The following is a 22,097-nucleotide window of genomic DNA, read 5'->3' as shown; positions in this document are numbered from 1 at the left end:
CTGGAGATATAGAAGGAAAAGAAGGCAGTAATCTAGGGATTTTGAAAGCAGTAGTATCCAATGAGAGATCAAGGAGACCGCTAGATAGAGATGGAGAGACTAAGCTGAGGAAAAAGGCTACAATGGTCACCCAGTGGAACCTGCAACTAAATATTACAGCATGCAGTAGTCTTATTCAAGATTGCATCCACCAATCCTTTTTTTCCCCCCTGGGATTCCTTAGTCCCCTTGTTTTATCTCATTCAACATGCAGCGTTCTGCCTTTAGATATCATGCTAAGTTCTCATAGGGTGTTTTTCCCTTTTTGTGTGTGTGTGTGGGAGGGGGGGACTTGGAGTTTCTCCTAGCATGGTTTTTTTCCCCCCCTCTTCCCTATGGATGATGCTGTTTTGGCTACCTAAAAACATTTACTCCATGCTCACTTGCATCAGGTGAGTGGATGGTGGAGGACAGAGCAGTCGCCTCTATGGAATTTTCTTTTGGACTGCCTTCACTTGCTCCCCAGCATTTTCTTCCATTTAGCAATGTAAATACTCAGAAAGATGTCTAGAATTTTAAAAAGAAAATATGTTCCTATAGATACAGGTAGGTGTGTGTTTCTTACCTTTCCCAACCTGAAGCCTCCAGCTCAGGGCTCCAACTTTGTATAAACTTCATATGAGAATGATTTATTATAGCAAATTTGTGATATTATATAAAATAACCATTTATTTTGGTTTGAAAGACATCCACAACATTATTCAGAAACAAAATGGTACAGATAAATTGCCTATCTGCCAAGCAAAATAAATACCATTTTTTTAAAAAAAGGTCCAAGACGAAAGGAAAAAAGCATCCAGTTGAAGGACTGCAGGAATCAAGATGGATCTTATAATTATACATAGTATTTCAAAAGAGGACGTAGAAATGAAGTAGAAGATGAACAAACAAAACAAAAATGGAAGTCACTGAAACAGTTTTGAGTTACATAAAGCTGAATTTCAGTAATACTCTCATACGGCTCAGCTTGCTTCAGCGTGGCATGCAGATCGAATAAATGACAGCTGTGAAAAAAATGTTTTTAACAGCGGAAAACAGTTTCAGCAGCATAACAGCAGCAGATGCTTAGGCACCATTGATCAGGGGACACAGCAAAAAGCGAACAGGTAGTTCATGGACTTCGACAATGACAAGATCAGGAATTCATTTGCCAGGGAGGGAGGGAAGCATCCAATTACAAAAATGAAAAATCAGTAGCAACTTGCACTCCCACTTCTTTCAGAAGTAAGTATCTGTAAACATTCAGGGCAAACATTTCCTTTAATTCATGTAAAGATGACTTGAGGACATAGATGCATTAGGTTTTTAAAGTGTATATATTTAAGACACTCATTGTATAGCTTAAACTGAAGGGTGCATCTAAGGAATAAGGGTATCATGTAAGGACATTTATCATTTGTGATTGGTTTCAAAGCCTTCCTGGGTACACAAGTTGTAGCACACCTTGGGTTACTTTCATGCAAATGTGGGAAAACTCCTGCCCAACCAATTTTTCTCAGGCTGAAATTGAAACAAGTTATTCCCTCTGCTAATGTACATAGTTGGTCATTCTTGAAAACTTGCCTCTGAAATCTGTCCTAATTTGAATTGAACCCAACCATAGAGGTAGTCCTCGCTTAACAACTGCCCTGTTTAGTGACCATTTGAAGTTATGACAGCACTGAAAAAGTAACTTTACGAACAGGCCTTGCACTTATGCCACTGCAACATCCCGCAGTCACATGATCACCATTTGTGTGCTTCACAGCCGGCTTCCAACAAACAGAGTCAATGGAGAAGCTGGCATAAAATTGCAAGTCATGGTCATGTGATGTCTTGCTTAATGACTGTGGTGGAAATGAGGTTGTAAGTCTGTCACGGTCACATGTCTCACTTAATGACTGCATCACTTAGTGATGGAGTTGCCGGTTCCAATTGTGGCTGTTAAGCGAGGACTACCTGTACTGGCAAACATGGAGAATCATACATACACACGCACCAGTTTGAAATCTATGCAAAGACTCTGAGCTAGCAAAAATTGGCCCTATTAGCTGCCTTCATTTGGTGTTTTTATGTATGTACGTATGTATGTATTTAGCACATTTATGTTACTGCAAACTCCTGGCCCATATGGCTGTAGGCAGTATTATCACCAGCAGCATGAGAATGACAGCATTCTCTCCAAACAGAAAAACATTCTCTCAATGATTCACATTCATTCAATCTTTATCAGACATTTTAACCTAAGGGGGGAAAAAAATCTCCAAACTTTAAGGTTTGAAGAAATCAGACATTTGTCACTGAATTTCACAAGGATCTGGGCTTTTTAATCCTTTTAACTGGCTAGCCAAATATAAAGGTTTTAATTAAATAAAAAATGTGCATCAGCATACATACATTCATATATGAACATAAAGAAAAGAGTGAACCACTGCAAAATCCCCCCAAAATCCTTGAAGAAAAGAAAACCCTACTAATTAGAAAGTAAAATAAATGGTACCTAGATTGTACCCACATACTGGGATTAAAAGTTTAACAGGTTGTATGCATATTGCGTTAGAGGGATCCAATATGAGAAGTTCAGAGCCACATGGCTTCTTCTTTGGCTTAATTATATCAGAAAGAATATGCAGCCAACTTGTAATATATTAAGCCTAGTTTCAACATTTAATTTTATGTGTAGGGTAAGACCAAGATCTTATTTTGCTACCCAGCGAGCAAACCTGACTCACATGCCGATGTCTTCTGGATGTTCATACAGATATAGCGCTAGACTAGGACAAATGCCTCACACTTAGGCTTGAATATTTATGAAACATATGCCGAAATGTGAACTTCCTAAACAGCCCTGTTGCTTCCACATGTGTTAAGCCTGCATCTTCCAGAATTCCCCTGCCAGCATGTTGCCTGGGAATTCTGAGAACTGCATGTCCAATGCATCTGCAATTCATTCTTCTGGGGAAGGTTAACTTAGAAGATGGCACAAATACAAAACTGCTTTTCTAGTGTATTCTAAGCTTATTCAGACTCAGACTCTTTCTCTCTGCAACAGTATATTTCAAAGAGAATCTAATGCAGACTTGGTGCTGGCAAACCCAGATTAATGTGGCATTAATAATTAGGGTGAAGAATTTGTATGCATCTACAAGGTTGGGATTTTCTACTTAGAGAAGGCTGGAAAAGTTGTGGTGAGCAGCAAGAATCGACATGTGACATCTCTTCAATGTGACATGTGGCATCTGTTCAATGCATCAGAGACAAGCTTAAAAGCAACCATCAGGTAGAATTAAATGGAAGCTGTATAAATGAGTCTGTAACTGGATCAGTTTCTAATGGGAAGAGTATTGGCAACTTTTATTTGGTGCCTCAACATCAATAGCAGCATTTACATTATTTAAACCCGTGCACAATCAAGTATCTGAGACAGACAAAATCCAACTGGATAGCACAGATTTCCTGTGAGCAACTAAAAAAAAAAGTTGATTTTTTCATTCATTTTCCAAAGCAATTTTACTTCTACTAGAATTTAACAGTTTAACATATTAGGTATGTTCTCTGTAGGGTATATCCACTCTATCCATCATTCCCAAACCTGAAGAAATGATGGTCAGTTGATACTGTCTACTCTGGTTGACAGTAGCTCTCCATTTTTCAGTGATAAAATTATGCACCACGTTCATTTCTCACCTGAATTTAATCTGGTGCTCTTCAACAATTACTTAGAAACAAAGTGAATGTTATCATATAAAAGATTTCCCTGTGCCAACTGATATCAACAAGCACTTCAAAAAGTTAACAATGTTGTTCCTTGCCCCACCCTACTTAAACCATTGCTAATCTGACAAATGGACAATTACAATTTCTTGTAATTGGAAAGATGGATGTTTAAAAACGTTTGCGAAGTTATCCTTGATATTGGTATTACTTAAGGTTATAATGGCCAGACATAAGATAATCATAATACTGCACTGAAGAGCTACTCACTTGAAGCATCATCAGCCAGACAAGCTTTAGCATCTAGATTCAAGAAAGGATGGCACCAATATTAAAATTGTTTTGTGGGTGGAAAGTGGAGGAAGTAAGTATTAATTCATGCTTCTTGTTTTGCTTGGATATCTTAATTCTTAGTTGCTCAAATTCCCATGACAGGAATACCTAAAGCAACACATAACACTGAATATTGGAGCAAATTAGTTTACTTACATTCTCCTAGAGGCCACGTTGAGCTAAAAGTGTGGCGTATAATTTCCAAGATATATCCCAAGATCTACATTCACTTGAGCAATTTAAGGCAATAGCTACAATGTCGCCATTATTTGTGGCAACTTTTTTATATTCCCCATCCTATAATTTGGAGAGGAAAAGTACATGGGATTCTTCAGGGCCACCTCCAGAGGACAGAGAAATCAGCTATTTGCTAGAGGCAAAAGTTCAGCATAACGCCTACTGACTCAATATGTTACTTCTCCCATTTCGCATGGGATACCCATGAACATTGAAGACAGCACGGGAGTCACTCATCTCACATCTCATTTTGAGCAGCTTAAGGGGGTTTGTTGAACATGCCTTGTGGAAGGTCCCCTCCCCAAATCCTGAAACTAGAAGGAGATAGCCTATGCTTTTTACTGCTCAAAACAGCTTTCTTAGAGGTGCAAAAAAAGGCCTATACCGTTATGCTCTTTAAGTAGGGTATGGATATCAGTGAGATTCAGTCCAGATATACACATGCTAAGCCATGGTTAGCTTGGATCCATACTACATAACAAGCCAGGATGAGCAACTTTTTCTGCCTAGCAGCCACACTATATTTTTCTGCTCTGCCTGAGCCCCCAAAGGGAGGTGATGCCTGCCATCACTGGAATAGCATGGGTCATGATTTGGGGCTACATTTTGCTACAGTGCAGTTTACAGGCAAAATTGGTACCTGTACCTTAAGCTTTGCAGAGCCTTACCCCCCTCCCCCCAATGTACACATACACACCCAGGGAATTTTGGCTTGCTTGGGGGAGAGTTTTAAAAGGATGCATTGAAACTGCCCCCTCTCCAAACTCTACTAAGCCATAAACTGCAGTAAGCTGTGCATGGTCCAGAGTGGCTCAGTCCACATAAACTAAATGAGAACCACACAACTAGGTTAAGCATGGTGTAAGAATCCACTCTTGGGCTTAAGTTTACTCATCATGCTAAACCCAAATCAAACAGGCCATATGATGGCTTCACAAGTTGTGATCATGTTACTATCATGGTTTATGGCTGAGTGTTGGGTCAGTCCAAGTATTCTGGCTTATTCAGCGGGCCATGGTTAAAAAGACAATGTGTAGACCTTACCACCAACTTTCTGGGGAGGGCATGATGCCTACTTGCCCAGTTATGGAACATTTATTCTTTTACCCCTCTTCAGATAGCATTTAAAAAATATATAATATGTTCAGAGCACATAAACACTTTGTTACATGGAAACTAACATGAAACACTAAGAATTTGGCAAGCTGGCTATACAAAATCCTGATTTGGTCATTGAATCATCTCCTGTAGAACTATATATTTGGAATTTTTCAAATGAATCACCATACAGAAAAAATGCAGCCATATTCCCAGCTCTCTCTTGTCTCCACTCTTTTAACCAGTGGAGCAGTGAAAGCTGTATGATTGGAAGCGAAATTATTCAATATCATCTTTATTTCCTCCTTGAAGACAGTTTTCAGGCAACTGCTCTTGGATTTCTAAAAGTAACCTATGCTGCCTCAACTCTACCTGACAGTATGAAAAATAAACCCTGACCAAACAATTTGAATACTCCGTATTTAAAATTAATTATACAGCACCAGCTATCTGCTGTCTCAAAAAGTATATTTTCAAAATGGAGACTATATACAACTAAACAGATAGCTATGAACAGGCTATATCTGAGGACATTTCAGAGCTTCAGCAATACAGAATGAAGCATATGCAAGGTCTGCTTTGTTATGGCACAGTGGAAGGATGGCACACTGAATTGCTTTCTATTAAAAATCTGCCTCTTGTTGAAGATGTGCTGTTCCACAGCATTAAGCCTTTCTCCCCCCGCAGGCCTATATACAGACTTCAACTCACCCCCACATAGCAGAGATTGTACCTTTCCCCCCATTTTGTGCAATGTGCTAACAATCTAAACAACTGTTCCACGTGGACTTGCCCACAATCACTCATACACAACTCATATGCAATATTAACGCCACAGTAAATGACATACTACAGGATAAGCAATAGAAAATATTCTGTTAGATCACATATTTCTCCCCATCTGGAACAAACGTTGTATCCTGCAGGCTAGTAGACCCAAAGTTCAATTTCTGTGCATAATTCATTTTCTTGACAGGTGACAAAGACTCTAACACAGGTCCAGAAGTGCTGTTGGCAGTCCTGACTTTAACTGCTTCAGGCTGTAGCACAGAACAGGTTTTGTTATTGGTGAGCAAATCCAAATTCCCGCTTGGGTCAATGATGGCGTTTATAACTGCCAAAAAGGAAGAAGGAAGCGTGATCAGCCTCGGCTCAGGCAATGACTAAAGGCTGGTGTGCTTAGCGTATCTTATTAAACTCCAACATACTTTTTCACTTGATATTTGACACCTGAGCAACCACCAAGCACATGAACAGTGAATGGCGTCTGTTTCAGAAGCATGATCTCCAGGCTGACAATTAACGTTATGAAAGTTCATTCTGCGATGGCTGTTTTGTGAGGGCTACTTGATTTGATTTGATTTATATAGCCGCCCATCTCGCATACGTGACTCTATGCGGCTTACAATAAAATAAATAAAATACATAAAATACACAATATTAAAATAAAAATAAAACACATAGCTGTTGGGCGTCACCCAACCAATTATCCACACAGCCAGGAGACAGGCTTTATCACACGCCCTGGGCCCGGAGTTCGGGCACAAAACCAAGTTTTGAAGGCCTTACAGAAGGCCAACAGGGATGGAGTCAATCTAATTTCAGGGGGGGTGATGTTCCAAAGGGCAGCACGCACCATGGCAGAAAAGGCTGTTCTTTTGGACCCTGCCAGCTGACACTCCTTAGCTGATGGTACCCGGAGCATGCCCCTCCTGCTGGATTGGGTAGGACAGGTAGAGACAATTGGAGAGAGACAGTCCCATAAATAACCCAGTTTCAAGCCATGAAGGGCTTTAAAGGTGAATCGAATTGAAGCACCTTGAGTTGTACCTGGAAGCACGCTGGCAGCCAATGCAACTCATGGAGCACTGGTGTCACAAGCACCAAGAAACTGGTGCCAGTAACTGTCTGTGCCGCCGTATTCTGCACCAGTCGAAGCTTCCAAATACTCCTCAAGGGCAGATATATATTTATGCTCACTTGAAGTTGCTCTGCAGACATTTAGTTGCTTCTGAAGTCCAAAGTAAGCTTTGTTTTGCACTCTAGCACATGCTATGTTGCAACATCTCCTCCTCCTGTTTTTTTTTTAATATAATCATATGTATTAAATGCTAATCAATTGTATCATAAAAAGAACTGGGAAGGCAAAACATTACAAACCTTCAAGCTGTTTTTGGACTCTGCGAAGCTCCTTCAAAATAGAGCTGATTTCCTAGATCAAAAAAAACAGCAACATTACTGATTTAGACACTCATGAAATTCAGCAAAATAAGCCTGTAGTGTACATTTTAAAATTTTCAATTAAAGCACTTTATACCTAGTTTCATACTTCTTCAATCGCTTGTTTTAAACATATACCAAAGTGTTTTCTTTAATTTTTTTTTAAAAGATTTGCAAATGGATTTCAATTTTAAAACTCTTTTTAAAGAGTTTTTATTATACAGTATTAAAATTCAGATGCTGTCCCCCACAGGAATGTAAACCTTGCCAGTAAAATATATGCTAACCTACATGCTTCCTCAAAAGTAAAAATATATAAAAGAAGTTAAGATTCAAATCCAAATCCTTAACAAAGTCCACATTTTGACATTTGAGCTTCAGATTCATTCCAAGACTTAAACATCTGTGTATATAAATCCAACAATTTCAGCAATGTATATTTTTAATAGCAAGCCTCCAAAGCACATGATCTAAGACAATTATTTCCCACCTTGTTTGACGTCTTTAAAATTGGCACTTCATTTTCAGAATTAATTTTGGCCTCCATCTCTTCCCATGTCCTCTCAGTATTCTGGAACAGAATTCTGATACAAATAAATCAATGCTGTTACTTCACCAAAGTGTAAAAAAAAAAAAAAAAAGCTTCAGGAACAGAGGCTTTTATTTATTGCAACTATAAAATAATTTATACTTGAAGATTCTGTAATTTATTATTATTATGATGTAATTTTATTATGTAATTTATTGTAAGATAGCCTTACAATAAAGTAGAATTCACTCATCTTGTCTTGTCTCCTGCCTGGTTTACCTGGGAGGGCTGACATCAATCTTGCAAGTCTGAAAGCACAAATCTCCCACCCTCCCTATTTACTGCCTGCATAGTTGGGGCAGGTCTTGCCTACGTTTCTTTCTTTGACTTTTACCCAGTTGTGGACTCCTTTCTCTTTTATGTGATCGTTCCCTCGGCGGCACCTCTTTCTCCTGCCTTCCAAGGCCACCCTCACATTCCATTACACAAACTGAGTAAAAGCCAGTTTCTATTAATCAGTGTCACATTTCTAACTCTGGTATGAAATACTACTCTCCAGCAGTACAGGATCCACAGGTGGCTACACAACAGGGCTGTATAGATCGGCGCCATATACTCACTTCATTTTCTCTGCCAGATTTTCTGTATTTTCCCGAATGGTATGGGATAACTGGGACACAGGGTTTAGCATCAAATTGTCAAAGATCACCTGAAATACAATAAAAAACAAAGGCAGCATTTCTTAACATGAATGTTTTTGATAACTTTTATCCAGTCATTCATTGAACTGATGATCTCATTCAGAAGTAACTTCATATGTCCACATCTTAGATACAGAGGAATTTAATTTCCCATATTTCCATGAAATGGAAATGCACTTACCTCTTCCCTGTTTCTTATCCGTGTTCTTTTTGTGAGATCCTCTTCTCGGCTGTCATTCATATTTTGGTCAAAATCACGGAATCCCAATGAACCAGGAGGCACCTTCTGGAAGTTTAGACTTGCTTCTGGTATATGCTGTACCAGCTTAAGAATTAAAAACAAATGAAGAATTGAATATCCACTTCAAAATATAAGAGAAAAGTAACAAGCAACGCATTATCTTCTAATACCAGCTTTCTTCATCTAGGTTGGAGCTAAATATTATGTGCAGAGAAGCTATTGAAAATGATACATCATGTTGAGTTCTTCTCCGTCATTTCTATAAAGCATTGGACAATTTACTCAGTGACTCAATATTATCTGGTTTGTTTTCCTGCTGCAGCTCAATATCATTGCCTGCAAATGGCAGGAAAATTCACAATAGGATGACATCATATCTTGAGTGAATATCGTAGGATCCAAAATAGTGTCCTTTGCACGAGCTTTTCAATATAATATATATTTCTAGTCCTACTCCATCATTCCAAAATATTAGAACCTCTTTCTAACACACCAACTGGCATCAGCTGTAATATTAAACTATTTTAATTTTATTAAAAACTATACAACTGTCGAAGGCAATCTGCATTCAGTGGACTTAGTCATTTAATCAACTAAAACTTTCCTGCACAGAGGGTTTTTTTTTTTTCTGTGTAGGAAACATGAACATGAAATACACTTAAGATTTCCATGTGCATAATCCTAGTAAGACATGATTTTTACTCATGGAGCCTTTAAGGAATGCATATTTGCAAGTTTACTAAAGCCCCTACAATGAGGTTATTCCTGGTGGCTCTTCCTCCAACTTCAGTATCTTCAGTGGTGCCATGCCTGATAGCTCCATGTTCAGTGGGAAGACTGACTGGAAACTTATGAGAGGTAAACAAGGAATACAAAACGTACAGGATTCCCAGCTGCATAAACAAACCGACATGCAGGCAATTGCAACTGTGTATGATAGGTCACTCAGTCAGGGCTTCTCTGAATGCAAAAACATCAGAAGGACAAAGGTAGCAACATGCCCTCCCTTCTGCGCATTCAACAAAGTAAGTGTGTGACATCTAAACTTGTACATACCATGTAGATGTTTTATCAAATATATGGGGGTCATGGGGAGGTAATAAGTTCTAGGGGGAGGGGGAAAGAAATGATCATTACCAACTGAAAAATTCTCTAGGCATCAATTTTTTAATTCAACCCTTATTTAAATATAACTAGATGAGGAAAAATACAGGGCTTCAGCTCTAAATCTTGGTGAAAGAAAATTTAAAATCCAAAGAAGGAAAAGAAAAAGAAAGCTCAAAATAATGAAATAAAGGAAAAAATAAAGGAAAAAAACCTAATACTTAGAAAACACTAAAAGATTTTAAAGCAGAAGTGGGATGGAAAATGCACCTGATATGGAATTGCTGCCTGCAAAGCTGAATGAGCAATCTGTATTGAAAAAAAGGAAGGGGGGGGGGGGAGGGATACAGAGCAGTCAGTGCTAACCATAAGATTAGAAGAATTAAATGCAAAATATAGAATAGTGCAGTCAAAAAGGCCAAAGCAAATCAAAGAAGTAACAATACCCACCCATCTAGTGCTACCAGAGGACCACAAGATGACAACAAATAATTTTCTATAACTCTCTGCTATCATCTAGTGATCATCTCAATTTTTGCAGCCTAGATCTGATAGTCCTAAACATATTATACAAATACATACAGCTGGCACCTGGTTTGTTTCACATCCTATGAAAAAGTGCAGCCCGAGCTTTTAACATCCTTGTTTCCATTCCCCAGGATGGAAGCCAGGATCTGGCAATCAATTCTATTTAAATGGCTAAAGATTAACTGGGCTTCAACTGGGCTGATTTCTCTAATTACAAGGGATAGTTTTAGATCTTGTTGGTGGACACACATAATTTAAATACATCCAACTGGTCTAATTTGGGGTTTGGATAAGGCCAATGAAATAATTAGACAATGGACTGAAGATAGCTAAAAACAAGTTGAGACACATGCACAAAGATTTCCGAACCACTGAGGGAAATTCAGAGGCAAACTCCTGCAAAATATTTGTGCTCTCTTACTTACTCCAATTATAGATGGACATTTTCCACGGCTTGCTTTAATGCTGTCCCTTCAGCCATCCTGGAAAGCAGATTCCAAAAAAACTCCAGTATTGAGGAAGCAATGTTCATATGGATCAGATATGACTGAATCCATGAGGCATGTTTTTTTTGGCTGTGCCTTTTACCAAGTTTAACACAATGGCTACTCCGATCATCACTAAAAAAAAAAAAACAACCCTCTTCCCAGTTGTAGTGAGGAATTTTATGTAAGCTACCTTTTTTTTCCTTCCTAGCTGACAGAAATCCTAAAATCATCTATTTCATAGCAAAATTCTGCTACTTAGCAACATGGATATGCTGCAAGAAATTTACCACTTCAGGACAGAATGACCATCTATAGAGATAACTTTGCTTGCATCTGAAAATAATTGAATGCTTTATTATATATCAGGTTGGATGACTGGTCAATGAAGTTTTGATTGTGATCATACAAAGCTGGTTTATACAAAGTTGAGTCTTCAGGACTGTCTCCTCCGACTGGCTGCAGTTCCTAGAAGTGATACTGATGCTTTTGTGATTTATTTATTCCTGTCTCCACTTACTGTGTTGTTTCCATCATGCGGGGATACTGAGCAGTGAAGCACTTTTTCCTTCACTCTATTCCTTGCACCCACCTATTCACAACCTTAAGCAGCCCCCATACCTCTTCTCTTGCCGAGATGGTTGAAGCAGGGGTATTAGGCACAGAACTGTGGGAGGTACTTGGGCCTGTTCCAGATGAGCTCTGGGAATCTCCATCTCCAGCAACGTCATGAATCTCTCGAGCGAGGATTGCTACATCCTTTACCAAGGTCTGGCTTAATCTAGAAGAATGGTATGAACAATTTAAGCAGGACTAATAGATTTTAATACATGTTCATGTATTACTCATAACTAGAAGGACCTTCCTGTCTCCTTCTACACACAAAATAAATCAGATTTTATTAAACGTCTTTTTTGCATCAATCCTTTTCTCAATTAATGCTCAAGGTAAGCAACCTGATCCTTCTGGATGTTTTGAACTCAGACAACAGGGCTAAGTGCAAGGGACTACAGGAGTTGTAATTCAAAATATCTAGAGGGCACCAGGTTATTTACCCATACTATAAAGGGTCTGTTAATTGAAATGGTATTGATACTACCAGCTGTATAAGGCCAAGGGAAAAGAGCAAGATTTCCAAAACCAAGGCATTATTCTGCAGAAGACCTCTCTAGGAGATAAGATGCATACCAGCCTGGATGGTGGTATTATAGGTCTAGAGTTCTTCAGAGAGAAGAATTCCTGGCATGGAAGCACCTAAAATCTCATCTAGATATTAATTATACTTGATTAGGAAAACATATTGTTTCTAGTTTTGCTATTTAAGAACTATAAAAACTGTTTCTCATCTAATGTCTTCTGCTTGATATTGAAGAACTGGGGGGGGGGGGGTTTTTTTTTTGGCTTCCTTAGGATAAGATCTGCAGGAACGTCATTGCTAGAAAAATACTATAAGGGATAAGCAACAGGTGCCTTCCAGACTTCCCACCAATCTCAGCCAGAATGGCAATGGGAAAGGATTCTGGTAGCTGTAGTCCCAAAATCTAAGCTACACTATGATCTGATCATGAGTCAATTTGGGGTTGAGTATGCAACCATACAATGGGACACCAGATATTGCAAAGTGTTTAGAAAATGGCTATATGTTGAGCCTAAACTTTGATCTATCAAACTTAGTATAGTTGTTTCCAGGGCTTCAGGCACCAATCTGTCCTGCAATCCATCAGGGACACAGGGCCAATGGAACCAGGGGCCTTGAGCTCTACCACTGAGCTAGTAGGACACCATTTTCCAAATCAACTGCTGAAGTAAAAGTAAAGGTAGCCATAGCTAAGGGGTTTTCCGGTTATTCCGAGTAGTCACATTGTCTGCCCTGCTTCCTCAACTGTTTGGAATAAGCAAATCATTAAACATGCCAGAGCAGTAAACTGAGCCTGAGAATATAAATGCAATTGTGAAAAATGCTGTGGGGTGTAATCTACAATGTTCTGGTTTATTTTTTTAAAATCAGTTCTATAAAATTGGAATGTATCTTTTAATAAGGATTGTCATCCAACCATTTCAACTTATTATGTTAAACTGATAGGCTGATTATCTACATTTACATTATCCTAAACCAAAACATACTGTATTGAGGAGGTTAAGACTTCATGGCTTTTGAGGCTGGAGGGAGTAATGCCTGCAGCACTAATAAGAAATGGGTGGGACTATGTCATGCACACAAACAGCGCCTGGATTCTCACGTTCCCCCTAGGTGTTTATGGAAAGGCGGGGGGGGGGTGTTATTGCCTATTATAGAGCCTATGTTACAATTTTCCAAGTCCCACACCTTATTGTATCTCAGTGGAGTTTTGTGCATTTGAAACAACAGCTGAATGGACAAGCACAAAGTCTTTCTCCTATTAGTTTTTGACAGGCATGGTAACATGAAGCAGCTCTCAATTATGGCAAGCTTGTGTTGTGGATGGAAAGAGACATGGGGCACAACTAAAACAAGTGCTTTTAGTATGTAACCACTGTGCAACGTACTCACCATATTGGTTCTTCTAATGCCAAACTAGTTTCTCTTTGCATTCAAAGGTAATCCTTTCTCACTTGTCCCCACTCCAACTGTTGATCCACTGCTCAAAATATTGCCAAATTGTGTCTCACCTGGCTATTTCTGCTATCTCTGCAGTCTGCACAATGAAACTGTACGGGTCATGTTCACCATAATCTTCATCTTCCATTTCTCGGCTGCTGCTATGCTTCTGTTTACTCAACCCGGAGCTGCGGGTCCTGGGTGTCTGGGTGGCTGTTGAGGTATGGGAGCGTTTGTGTTTAGGGGAACTGTGATTTGAGCCATACTCCTCCTCGGAAGTGGAAGTATAATCTGAGCCCTGCTGCCGCCGCCGCGAAGCTTACATAAAATGAATTGGTTTCAGATGGTGGTAAGGAAGAAAAAATTGAAGAAGAAAAGTAAAGATAAGACTTCAGGCAGGTTTCAAAAAGCCAGGAAACATAACACGAATGCAAACAGCCCAAGAAAAGAAGGGGCAAGAAAACTTCTGTGCATACCATGAGATGGAAGAGAGTTTTAATCAGTGAAAATCAAATGGCTTGCACTTCAGCTGGAATGGATACAGATGACCCAATTATCATACACTTTATCACACATCTGATGGCCACCTACTGATGTTTTCATTAAGACACGTGCCCCAGCCTCTCAGTCAGGTAGGACAAGGGCTGGCTTCAGTTGCAATGCCACAGGCATTTTAAAAACTAAAAAATGCCCAAAACTGCACAAAAACTTCAAATGTCATTTAAAATCTCACTAGAGATTTCTAGTAAGATTTCTATGGAGTATGATACCTCAAAAAGTTGAGATGAGAGCACTAAACATCTTGCCTGAAGTTTTGAGAGATATCATAGAAAAATACCAAAATCACAAGAAATTTAGTGATCTTGTGAGATTTCAGCTATATCTTAAATGTATTTTTTTAGAATTTTGTGGTTCCATTAAATTTAATGTTGCCAATACCCATGTACAGGAACCTTTAGCTGGCTTCCTCTTTGCATTTTTGTCTAATGTGCAAAGTTTAGGGGTAGAGTTAGATGGTCACATACTGTTGGGGATGAGCTGTTTCACACTGCCCTGTGCTCTACATTTATCTGTCAGTTCCTCATATAGCCAACACTTGAATAGAGCTACAGGCAGACAACCAGGGAAAAGCAAGAAGTGTGGTAAACTGTTAAGAACCAATTTATATCAGCCTCTCAAGTAGTAGGAATAATTCATCATATCAACTGCAAATGTGTGATGAAATGTGTGGTAAAATGGTCATCCCCCATTTTGTCTGTCTGTTGTCATAAGTTAAATTAATCACTATCAATGAATGAAAAATATTTTGTAAAGTAGATATACGTATAACTGTTTGTAAACTTTGGCCTACTTGACACTGTAGGATTTTTCTACATGTGGCTTTTTTTTTTTTAATCTCAATGTGCACGGAAGGCCCCAATAGAGACAATTAAGCAAGTTAGTCTTCCATATGTTCTCCTTAGGAACCTGTAACTTCAGATGGCTCCATTTCCAAGTACAAGTAAGTACCTTTAAGGCCAGCAGAAAAAGCAGAAATAGTTGGCTTGTTTACACAGTCAGGAGTGCTACAGGCTCTTTAAATTGGTATTTAATCCAGTATTGCTATTTTATATTCAGTGGTTTTCAAACTTCCCAAGATAGCTCACAGGAAGTTTGAAGCTGGAGATAACGATTTTTAATAAAGCAGCAGTTCAATCCTCCCAGCAGTGTGTTTACAGCTAAACTATTAACTATGGAAACTGCAAAGAAAAAGAAATAAAGCAGACATTCAAAACTTTTAGACTGACCTCAAGCCCATCTAAGTCTGCATTCTACACTTCATAGTGGCTATCAAACAGGCATGGTGGTAACCTAAGTTTAGAAGAAAGCCAGTGGGCCCAAGCCTTTATTTAAAAGAAGACTTATACTTTTTCTTTTGCTATGGAATGACCCATTTGATTTGGAATTGCCTTTACTCTAAAACCCAGGAAGCTACCTGAAAGCTATCCAGTCCACTTTTGTTTTAGACACTACCTACGTTAATTTGCAGCGATTCTCTAACTTAGGGTTCCTCAAGCTTGGCAACTTGAAGATGTGTAGACTTCAACTCCCAGAATTCCAAGGCTGGCTGGGGAATTCTGGAAGTTGAAGTCCACACATCTTCAAGTCGCCAAGCTTGAGGAACCCTGCTCTAACTTTTAGAAAGGGATCTTAAAGTGTCCATCCTTTTGAGATGCCAGAAATGGCAATCAAGACTTTCAAAAGAGCTTTATTCTTGAAATATAGGCTTTACCCTGAGCATCAATCTGTACTAAATGCTCAAGGCAACAGCCACAGGCAGGTACTTCATGGCTATTTATCTCAGCACAGAACAGCAGCCTGCAAACTACTTCAACTTTCCAGGACTTTTTCGTTTGCTTTCAATTTATGTCATCCAGGAATTATGACCTGTTAACAAACACATGGGGAATTAATTACTTCAGGCTTACTGACTGTGTAAACAGGCAGTGAGTGAAGAAGAAAACTCCACAAGAAGGGTAACTTTGGTGGTCTCTCGTGTTAGCAACAAAGGATTAATTTTGTGGGGCTGTCCTGTAGCATTCACACAGTGCATACTGCTGGAGGGTTAACAGGCAAAGGCCTGCCTGTCCTAAAGCAGATGTCCTTGGTTACATTTACTGAAGGACAAATTCATTGATTTTGTCTGTCTGGAACAGCTCTCTTGAACCCTGCAACCTCCAGAGCTATTCGATGGCAGCTCCCTTAGCACCACAACCCAACGCTGCTGTAGGTCTATTAGGAAGGCAATAAGTTGGAGAATATTTTTTTTATTACATACTTCAGCAGCAATGCAATCTGTTTGATTGGAAAGTAATGACTTCCGAACTGCTGCGCTGGGTTCCTTTAACTAAAATAACACTGGGTTTAAAGTTATCTATACTTATTCCTGCCTTCCCCCTCCTCCCCTGCCCCCCGCAAATGTATTCATAAGAAAAAAGACCGTGTTATGTCTGCTATTAGTCAAGACTGAGAGCTGAAATGCTAACTGCCATTCTACAAACTACGGGCAATGCAGATGAAGGAGAAAGTCCACAGCCTATATGGCATTAGTTAGGATAGGAATATTAGTCGTGTGTTGACTGGTATGGACTTCCAATCTTACTTCTACACTGAAACTTGTTAGTCATTGCTGCAAAACACTAGAAGACAAAACCAATTCATTTGAAAGAAGGAGTGGGCAAAATTAGGACTGAGGTGAAAACCAAAACTAAGCAGCATCGCCCCAAAATATATGATCTATAACTTTGGGTCCTTATTGCCCATCATACGCACTGTTATCTATTATTTATGCAGTCCATTTATATATAGTGCCGTTCAAAGACTTTAATTCATTTCAATAGCAGTTATCTTAAATATTCACAAGAAATAAACTGAGATTACTTATAGATAAATGGTTCTGCATATTCCAAACTCATCCCCTGGGAATGCATCAAGTTATAGTCTTTTCTTATACCCTCAGTTTCTCCCTGTGCTAAATAAAAAAACACAGGAGTTAGTCACTGAGATAAAAGAATGCAGCTTGGCAGGAAGTTTCTTTAGACTAGGAGTAGGAAACTTGGTGCCTTCCAGATCTTTTGGATGTCAGCTCCTATTGGTCCCAGCTATTATTGCTACTGGCAAGAAACTCTGGGAGTTGCAATCCAAAAAATCTAGAGAACATAGTGTTGCTTACTCCATCCTACGCTGATATCACTCAAACCATGTGTGCATTGCTCCACAAATGCACTATGTGCAAATTCTGCCCATCTTCACAATGCAGATATGGAAGAGAAGCACATGGTGAAAATAGGCTACACTGACAGGTTGTCTTCTCTGCGAATATAGTCCTGTACAGAGGAGAACATGTCAAGTATACAATATCTGTGTTCCAATTTGAAATCTATAAAATTGTTAAGACTTATACAAATATTTTGCCAGTGTAATCTAGGATTCTTATTTAGAAGACACTGGAGGAAGATTTATGATTCCCCATTGGTTGCCTGATGGAAGAATTATACAGTTATACAGGAGCCACAGAAAATTCAAAACAAGATATTGAGGAAATATAACCACTCCTTCCCTAGACAGAACTAGAAGCATTCTATCGGTACCTAACCTAAGGAACTAGCCAGAAGAATGTGATGGAAATTATAAGAGGTTGGACATGCAGGATGGAGACACAATGACTCTGAACATGGCAGTTACATTATAACAGCATTTGAGATTTTCTACATGAAAGAAATAAATAAGAAAGGGGTTCTGTTATACAAACATGAAACATAAAAATACAAAGGAGGTCTACGTACATCTATGACAAGGGATTACAGAGTCATCTCCAAATGTTCTCTTTTGTTTAACTTAGGTCACTTGTGTTGGACAATACTAAGAAATCCTAATTGTAAAGAAAAAAGAGTGTGAACACCCAGTTACTTACTGGAGGTAGAGGCATATTTCACACTGCTGGAACGTGTCCGGCTGAAAGGCTGCTTTGAAGCAGCTGCCACTGCTGCTGTTTTCTTAGCAGCATTTCTGGCTTCTGACACAAGCGGCTTTCGAGTAGAATAGTACGACTCTGCACTGCGCCCAGAAAAGGTTGGCCTTGATGGTGCACTCTCAGAGTCACTTGGCACAGTGAAAGATCCTGCCCGTTTCCTTGGCATGGCAAGAATGTCAAGTCTTGAGAGCTTCTTGGACTCTACAGGTTGCTTGGAAATTGCTGCTGTTCCTTCAGAATGCGCTGCTGTTTTCTCAGCATCAGCACTCTCATTGTCTGAGGTATCTCCCAACCGGGCACGGCGAAGTTTGGAGGCTCTCGTGGGCCTTGGGGTTGATAGACTATTTGATCTGGTGAGAACTTGTTGAATCTTTTGCACCGTTGGTGTTACCTTGCTCTGATCTTCTTTGGTTGACTGTGAGAAAGACTTCTTCTTAGAAACAGGCCTTGAGGATGTTTGCTCTTGGTCAGAGGAGGCTATTTCACTTGGAGGCAGATATGGGAGACTGCTACTTCTCTCATCATCTGTATAATCCTGAGATCCACCTGTTCCTATGCTATGTTTCACTTGAAAACGCCTTGCACTTTCACCTTTGCTCCCAGTCTCAGCTGGAATTGCTTTCCGTTTCTCTGAAAGCCTTTCACGTGCACTTGCTTGAACATTTTGCTCTTGGCCAGATGGTGTAGACGATGACCTCTCTTTTTGCAAAGGTGTCACAGATTTATGCTTTGGTGGGTGGCTTGGCAGATTTTTACCACTTACCAAGCTGACAGTGCTGGCTGTATCCACATCAGAATCTCCAGATAAAGAATCTTCCAGCTGCCCAGAAGGGTTTTCTGGAGCATCTAGCTGGTGAGTTTGGCAAAGTATTTTGGCTTCCAAGGCTGCCAGGGCAGTTTCAGTGTCTTTAAGAAGGAGATGGGTCTCAGGGTTATAGTCCAAACGATTTGCTCGTGTGATCTCAAGATCTTTAAGTAGAGGATGACTTGAGATATGTGGTAGCCTGTTTTGAGGAACGCTGCTGCTTGATTTCTCTTTGGTAAAACTCTCCTGCCGAACAAAAGATGAAATTTCTTTTGTGGCTACAGCTTGTTGTTCTGGTACTCCCTGATGTAATGACATAACCATTTTTCCATTTGAGCAAAGACAGGTATTGTTAACTCCTTTGGCAGCTGTCTTTCCATACTTGAAAGGAGGTTCTTCTTTGTCTATTTGAGGAGGAGAAGTGCTTGAAGTAAGCTTTGAAGGAACCCCAATTTCTTGTTCCTCATGACCCATATAGAAAGTTGTTGACAGTGGATCACTTAATGCTCTCAAGCCTGAAAGTCTTGGCACAGGACACTGACAGCTTCTAGACTTTGTACTCTCAGCCCTTATTCGATCCTGTTCAGACATTTTTGTGCCATCTTGGCTTTTCCTACCTTTTTCCAAGTTGATACCATCATCAGATTTGCTGGCATCACTAAGGCTATCTGGATCCAAATCTTCCTGAGTTAACAATCGACTGTCAGAATCCACATATATTTCTTCCCTGGGATCATTACTGAAGTTCCTTTGGGAAACTTCAGGAAAGGGCTCCTGACAAATTAAAATAGTTGGTGTTGGACTTTCCAATTTTTCACCTGGAGGGAGTTGAGGAAGAAGTCGTCTGGTCCGCGATGCCACTGAAATCTCAGATTCTCCCATTCTAGAACTGGAATCCTTATCTGAGAAAGATAAGGTGACAGTCATTAAACTCAAAAATTAGGATGTCATTATTGCATGCAAAGATAGTGAGAGATGTCAATACTAGCTTTGTCCTTTCACTGTTCTCATCACTACCTCTATAGAGAAAAATGGACTGTTGAAGTGTGCCTTCTCCCTCCATGGAGGTTCTTGCCAAGATTTTAGAACTGATTTTCTAGGAATCTAAAATCTTTGGGAAAGCTCCATAAATAAGTTCAATCACATTCCATGGGTGGAGAGAAAGGATGAAAGAGGGGAAGTGGCATAGAAAGCTTGCCTCCATGTATAGTGTTTAGATGCATGGAGAACAACTAAACACTGCTTTAAAATGCATACTTTGAAGGTATTTCTTCTCTCTTTCTTCCAGAAATCTCTTGACATGAGTAAAGCATGACAGTATAAACAGGCTATTTCATCAAACTTAAATTGTAGGACAAAATCTGATGAAGTTTTAAGATTCATCAAATAGATTCGGTCAGATTTCAAGGCAACCTCTAATACCATTGATTATGGCACCTGTCTGAACAACTTGGCAGAATTGGGCCTTGAAGTCATTGTGTTGCAACATTTCCAATCTTTCCCATCAGGTTGTGTCCAGATAGTACAAAGTGACTAATCCCGTAGCTAATGACCTGTGAAATCCCACAGGCTTCTATCTTGTTTTTATGTAATCCCATTTATATATCAAACCATTCAGAAAAGTCCCCTGGATCTATGGAGTGAAATGTTAATAGTGACACTCAGCTCTATTGCTTTATAAAATCTAATTCCAAATAACTGGTTGATACCCTTCAATATTGCCTAAATCTGATTATGAGATGGCAGAGGTGAATAACCTGAGACTGAATCTAGACAGGATGGACATGTTATTGTCAGTAGGGAACCCATATGGATATTGGGATGCAACCCTTCAGGAATAAGTTACATCCTCCTGAAAAACCTGGTTCATAGTGTGGGCCAGCTTCTTAACTGTAGGCTATCACAGGATCTTCAAATAGCAAGGAGAGCCTCAGCGGTTTATTTAGTATGTCAGCTGTGTCCGTTCCTAAGTTATCCACACCTTCTTAACGTTCCAAAATACTGCAATTTAGTGTATGCTAATCCTTGTAAGAGAACCAGAGTTACTGACAAATGGACAGCCCTAGAAATTTAAACTAATAAACAAATAAACCTTGACTTGAAAAGCTTAAGTTGATGCAAAGTATACCAGCAAAGTAGATTATCAAACTACGCTACCTTGATCATATCATTCCAACACTGAAGGATTCGCTTTGCTAGCCAATTTTTTTCTGAATTCCAAAGCAGAAACTACTCACATTTGGACATGGGGGAAGTTCTTCAAGCATCACATAGTTTGACTGTTGTTTCCTATGTAAGGGAATTCTTACAGAAAAAATAACTGTCCAATTTAGGAACACTATGTTCTAAGTCTGGAATATAAACCCTAATTTAAAGCAATGAAAAATGGGCACAGAAGCAGGGCAATTTTATACATTAGATTAAAATCCATTGAAATGCAGGAATGACATTAGCTGCTTCAGTTACCTGTGCTAAGGTGACAGATGCCCTGCTGGGCATCCCCAGCTCCGGGCACAGAACCTGAGCCTGTGTAGCTATCTGCAAGGCTTGCCCATCTTGATACCCATTTTTGGCTGCCTTGAGATGCAGATGGAGTCTGCGGAAGGTGAAAGATATGACATGGTTAAAACAAGATCTTCCAGAGTTTAGAGTGGCATTTTTAAATTTCATTATGGCTAGATATTCATAAGTAACTGCTTTGCTGAAGCACAGAGTTGGATTCAGACTTAATTTTTCAAGGAAGGGGTGGGTTCCTTTTATCCACAGCTGCAGCTGAGATCAGTGGAAACTTCAGCTAGAGAAAGGAAGTGTCACACTGATTTTTTTTTCCCTTCAATCTCTCTACAGTTCCCAATGCTGTCCTTTCATGTTTTTCTGGGTAGTCCAAAAGTGCTCCCCACTCCTTCATCCAAGGCAATGTTCAATGAACATAAGTCAGAATCAAACTGATTATTGATAAGTAATCAAAGTCTGAAAGCTAAAAATATGAATTT

General features: G+C 39.4%; 1 protein-coding gene across 8 annotated transcripts in view; it reads right to left on the bottom strand.

The window, feature by feature from the left end:
- Nucleotides 1-690: 690 nt before the first annotated feature.
- CEP170B (centrosomal protein 170B) overlaps nt 691-22,097 on the bottom strand; it is a 66,481-nt gene continuing 45,074 nt past the window's right edge. For 5 of the 8 annotated variants that reach the window (XM_088149772.1, XM_007423945.4, XM_025163928.2 and 2 more), the window contains 10 exons: nt 21,571-21,700; nt 18,240-20,006; nt 13,858-14,104; nt 11,830-11,989; nt 10,466-10,504; nt 9,032-9,175; nt 8,770-8,858; nt 8,111-8,204; nt 7,561-7,612; nt 691-6,514 (listed from right to left, as the gene is read on the bottom strand). In XM_088149772.1, coding sequence (XP_088005898.1) covers nt 6,279-6,514; nt 7,561-7,612; nt 8,111-8,204; nt 8,770-8,858; nt 9,032-9,175; nt 10,466-10,504; nt 11,830-11,989; nt 13,858-14,104; nt 18,240-20,006; nt 21,571-21,700 — 2,958 coding nt within the window. In that variant the 3' untranslated portion in view covers nt 691-6,278. The remainder of the gene's footprint in view (nt 6,515-7,560; nt 7,613-8,110; nt 8,205-8,769; nt 8,859-9,031; nt 9,176-10,465; nt 10,505-11,829; nt 11,990-13,857; nt 14,105-18,239; nt 20,007-21,570; nt 21,701-22,097) is intronic. The other 3 variants (XM_025163932.2, XM_025163933.2, XM_025163931.2) reach the window with 3 other exon arrangements.

The sequence above is a fragment of the Python bivittatus genome, unplaced genomic scaffold (genome assembly GCF_059951505.1).
Source record: "Python bivittatus isolate LINGU-HERP-01145 unplaced genomic scaffold, Pbiv_v1 ctg000580_np1212, whole genome shotgun sequence".
NCBI lineage: Eukaryota > Metazoa > Chordata > Lepidosauria > Squamata > Pythonidae > Python > Python bivittatus.
The sequence above is the reverse complement of the archived record's forward strand: the minus strand, read 5'-3'. Positions and strand labels throughout refer to the sequence as shown.